Here is a 4,236-nt window from a genome sequence, read left to right as displayed (position 1 = left end):
AGCTCCCGGAGGCGCGCTTAGCTTGAGAAGAAAGTGGGGGCTTTGTGCTTGGTTGTCCTTTACATCTGGGGTTCCAAATGCCCACGTATTGATGAAACCCTTGAGATAGGGACAGGCCGCGAGAACCCAGAGAGAGATGAGACGCAAAAGGAGACTCCAGCTCCAGCTCCCGGATCGCCAGGGTTCCTCCGACGCATCCCCCAAAAGATCCGAACGCGTTGGGTGTCGGGTTAGTTCGTCTGCGGAACCCCCCGGCCCACCCCATCCCCCAGCCTGGCTCTGTGGTCACTGTATTTTTATAGAAATCTGACGACGCTCCGTCTCTGTCCCTCTATCTTAACCGCATTCTATTCTGCCCTCGGTACTTCCCCGGCAAGCCCGCCCTTCTCCTCCCCCTCGCCTCTCACACCCCTTCCGCGGGTTGGTCCTCCAGTCCCTCCCCAAGAATCTCCCGGCCGCCGACGCCCATTGGCTGTGCTCGGGGAGGAGGCGTGTGCGGGCCCGGCGAGTTTCATTGAGCGGAATTAGCCCGGATGACATCAGCTTCCCAGCCCCCCGGGCGGGCCCAGCTCATTGGCGCGGCTGCCCCTCCAGGACCCGCACATTGTTCCCCGCCCCCGCCGCGGCCACCGCCGCCACGGTCGCCGCCACCACCGGGCTATAAAAACGGGCCGAGCCCCGAAAGGTGCGGATGCTTATTATAGACCAACGCGACCTCAGCGCCCGGAGTCCGCTTCTCCGCTGCGACTTTGGGGAACGAACTCCTCTCATTGCATCCACAGTAAGTGTCCCCGCCCCCCAGCAGCCCCAGCCAATATCCTAGGGACAGACGCCCCTCAACTCGCCTGCGACCCAGGAAGCTCCGTTGGAGAGGGCCCGTTGGATCCGTTGGATCCCGCCCCTGCCCGCCAGTTCTCCCGAGTGGCTTCGCTGCTCTGACTCTCCCCACACTCAACGCAGCATCCCCTTTGCCCAAATGCGAGAAGTCGGGGCGACCACAGTTCCTTATGGCCAAGTCCCGGTCAGCTGGCAAGCTCCCCGCGGCCCCCCGGACGCCCTCCATGTTATCAAGGCTCGCGGGCGCTGTGTGCCTGTATATGTTTGTTGCGCGGTGTCGATGGAGATAAAGTCCATGCGTTTGAGAAACCAAATAAATACTTCTCTATTTAGATCTCCACCATCCCAAAGAAAAAATATCCTCGCTTGCCATTTCAGCCCTGGGGACTCAGCCTCCCTGTTCCTAATTGAAGGCATAAAGCCTCCAGAATGCCCCCCTCACTGAGGAGCATCCAGTGCTCCCTGGAATAAAACAACCTGTGGATGAGAGCAGAGGATGGGGTGGGAGGGAGGGGGGATTACTTCGCGCGCACCTGTGTGCCGCTGGAAGCAAGGCCAGACACCGCGATGTGGACACGGAGCGATCGGTCACCCGCGCCCGGACCGCGCTCTGCGGTGCAGGCGGGAGCAGCTTCTCGCTCTTTCTGAGCGCCTCACGCTCGGTTTCCATCTCTCTCTCTCTCTCTCTCTCTCTCTCTCTCTTTCCTGTTTCTTCTCCCCTTCGCAGGAGACGTGCTTAAAGCTCCGAGGGCCGGGGAAGGGAGGGCGGACCCTGCGAAAGCTGCGACTACCTTTCAGGGCCATGGACTCGGACGCCAGCCTGGTGTCCAGTCGCCCGTCGTCGCCAGAGCCCGATGACCTTTTTCTGCCGGCCCGGAGCAAAGGCAGCGGAGGCAGCGGCTTCACGGGCGGCACAGTGTCCTCGTCCACGCCGAGCGACTGCCCGCCAGAGCTGAGCGCAGAGCTGCGCGGCGCCATGGGCGCGGCAGGCGCGCACCCCGGGGACAAGCTGGGCGGCGGCGGCTTCAAGTCATCCTCGTCCAGCACTTCGTCGTCCACTTCCTCAGCGGCCGCGTCGTCCACCAAGAAGGACAAGAAGCAGATGACAGAGCCCGAGCTGCAGCAGCTACGCCTCAAGATCAACAGCCGCGAGCGCAAGCGCATGCACGACCTCAACATCGCCATGGACGGGCTGCGCGAGGTCATGCCTTACGCGCACGGCCCGTCGGTGCGCAAGCTCTCCAAGATCGCCACGCTGTTGCTGGCGCGCAACTACATCCTCATGCTCACCAACTCGCTGGAGGAGATGAAGCGACTGGTGAGCGAGATCTACGGCGGCCACCACGCCGGCTTCCACCCGTCCGCCTGCGGTGGCCTGGCGCACTCGGCGCCCCTGCCCGCCGCCACGGCGCACCCCGCGGCCGCCGCGCACGCAGCACACCACCCCGCAGTTCACCACCCCATCCTGCCTCCCGCCGCGGCCGCCGCCGCCGCCGCCGCCGCCGCGGCCGCCGTGTCCAGTGCCTCCCTGCCTGGCTCCGGCCTGTCGTCGGTCGGCTCCATCCGGCCCCCGCACGGCCTGCTCAAGTCCCCGGCGGCGGCGGCGGCGGCCCCGCTGGGGGGCGGGGGCGGCGGCAGCGGGGGCAGCGGCGGCTTCCAGCACTGGGGCGGCATGCCCTGTCCCTGCAGCATGTGCCAGGTGCCGCCGCCGCATCACCACGTGTCGGCCATGGGCGCCGGCAGCCTGCCGCGCCTCACCTCCGACGCCAAGTGAGCGGGCCGGCGCCAGCGCGATCTGGCGAGCGGAGGGACCCGGAGGCTGCGGGCAAGCAAGGACTGGCGGGCGCCGGGGGCTCGGGAGCTCGGCTCGGAGGAGCGCGGGACCTTGGGCTGGGGCTGGGGGTGGGGGTAGGGGCAATGGGGAGGACACCCGCGCTGGGGAACCGAAGCAACGTGATGGGGAGGGGGGCGCACCGAACAGTGGGGAGGGAGAGGGGCGTTCTTTCTGGGACCTGGCTCAGCCCCCCTCTCTGGCTTTAAGCAGCGCTGCTCGGATAGACAGCGTTTTATAAGAAGGCACTGCTAGGTGCACCCGTCCCTCGACACCCCGACCCACCCACCCATTCCCAAGAAAGTGTGGATTCTTAAAACGGCGGTTTCCTCGCGAACAGGGCCTCAACTCGGCCCGGGCAGCACTGCGTTACGCGGGGGATCGCGGGGAGCGAGGACGGCGTGGGCGACGGCCTCGCCTTCCTCCTTTCTCGGCGGGTGGAGACTGGGGGGAAGCTGAGCTCCACCAGCGGCGGTCGGGCCTCGGCCTCCAGGGTCGTCGCTGGCCCAGGGCCAAGGGCTACGAGTTAGCTGGAAGCTGGCGTTCGGTACCAGAAGCACTTAGGGTCGCGTCCAATCTGGGTAAAGCCACACTGGTCCGAGAACTATTGCCGGTCCTCCCTGTCACTCCTATTGGTTTGGGGGTTTGTGGTTTTCTAATAAATCTCTGTTCCCTTTTCAACAGTGCGAGCAAGCTTTATAGAAAGTCAGAATAGTACCACTTGTGGAATGGAATAATCTAAAACTGTCGACTCTGGGAGCGGGTTTTGTTTGTTTGTTTGTTTTTTGTTTTGGGGTTTGTTTGTTTTTTTTTTAGTTATTAAAATAGACTCTCCCCCCTTCCAGTTCTTTCCGTCACTAAGCACAAAGTGATTTGGTTTATTACCCGATGGGCGGCAGTCATTCTGATACCTGAGGGTTTGACAGAACTCAAAGGCATGCGCTGTGAATACAGTCTGGGTTATTTGGGACTTACGTTGGCTTGTGTAATTTTTTCTTTCTTGGGTGTGTAAATATAGGATCAGTAATGAGGTAAGTGCGTGCTGCTAAGCTGTTTGCTCACGTGACTGCCAGCCCCTCCGGAGTCAAAGCCGGGTTCCCCCTCTATTGTTTTTTTCTTTGTTTGTTTCTGGTTTTTGTATTGTATTGTTTTGTTTTGTTTTGTTTTGTTTTTTTCCACCTTTAACACAAATGACAAACTTTTCCACGTGCCTCCTGCGTCCTTGCAAACCGGCTCGGCGCGCCCAGCGTCGCAGTCTGGGCTTCACAGCGCCTGCCACGTAACATCCTTCCTCTGACCGCTGTCCCTTGCAGAGAGTGTATCATCTGTTTTATTTTTGTAAAAAGAAAAAAAAAGTGCTAAATAATATTTATTACTTGTTTGGTTGCAAAAACGAAATAAATGATCGAGTGTTGAGATTTTAAATAAAATGTAAAGTAAGTCGGGTGTTTTCTAACCGTTGGGGAGGGGGCGGCCCAGCGAAGGGAGTGCAGGACTCTCCCGCGGAGCCGGGGCTGGGGAGCGTTCTGTTGGTTTCAAGCTCGGAGAAAGACGAGGGACGCATTTGT

The 4,236-nt window shown here is 60.9% G+C and overlaps 1 protein-coding gene across 1 annotated transcript; it reads left to right on the top strand.

Moving 5' to 3' along the window:
- Positions 1–602: 602 nt before the first annotated feature.
- OLIG2 (oligodendrocyte transcription factor 2) lies at positions 603–3,075 on the top strand. The gene is made up of 2 exons (XM_047725831.1): positions 603–781; positions 1,565–3,075. The coding sequence occupies exons 1-2, from the start codon at positions 692–694 to the stop codon at positions 2,609–2,611; spliced, it is 1,137 nt and encodes a 378-aa protein (XP_047581787.1). The 5' UTR covers positions 603–691; the 3' UTR covers positions 2,612–3,075.
- The last annotated feature ends 1,161 nt before the right edge of the window (positions 3,076–4,236 follow it).

The sequence above is a fragment of the Lutra lutra genome, chromosome 1, assembly GCF_902655055.1.
Source record: "Lutra lutra chromosome 1, mLutLut1.2, whole genome shotgun sequence".
NCBI lineage: Eukaryota > Metazoa > Chordata > Mammalia > Carnivora > Mustelidae > Lutra > Lutra lutra.
This window is presented reverse-complemented; position numbering and strand designations above follow the sequence as displayed.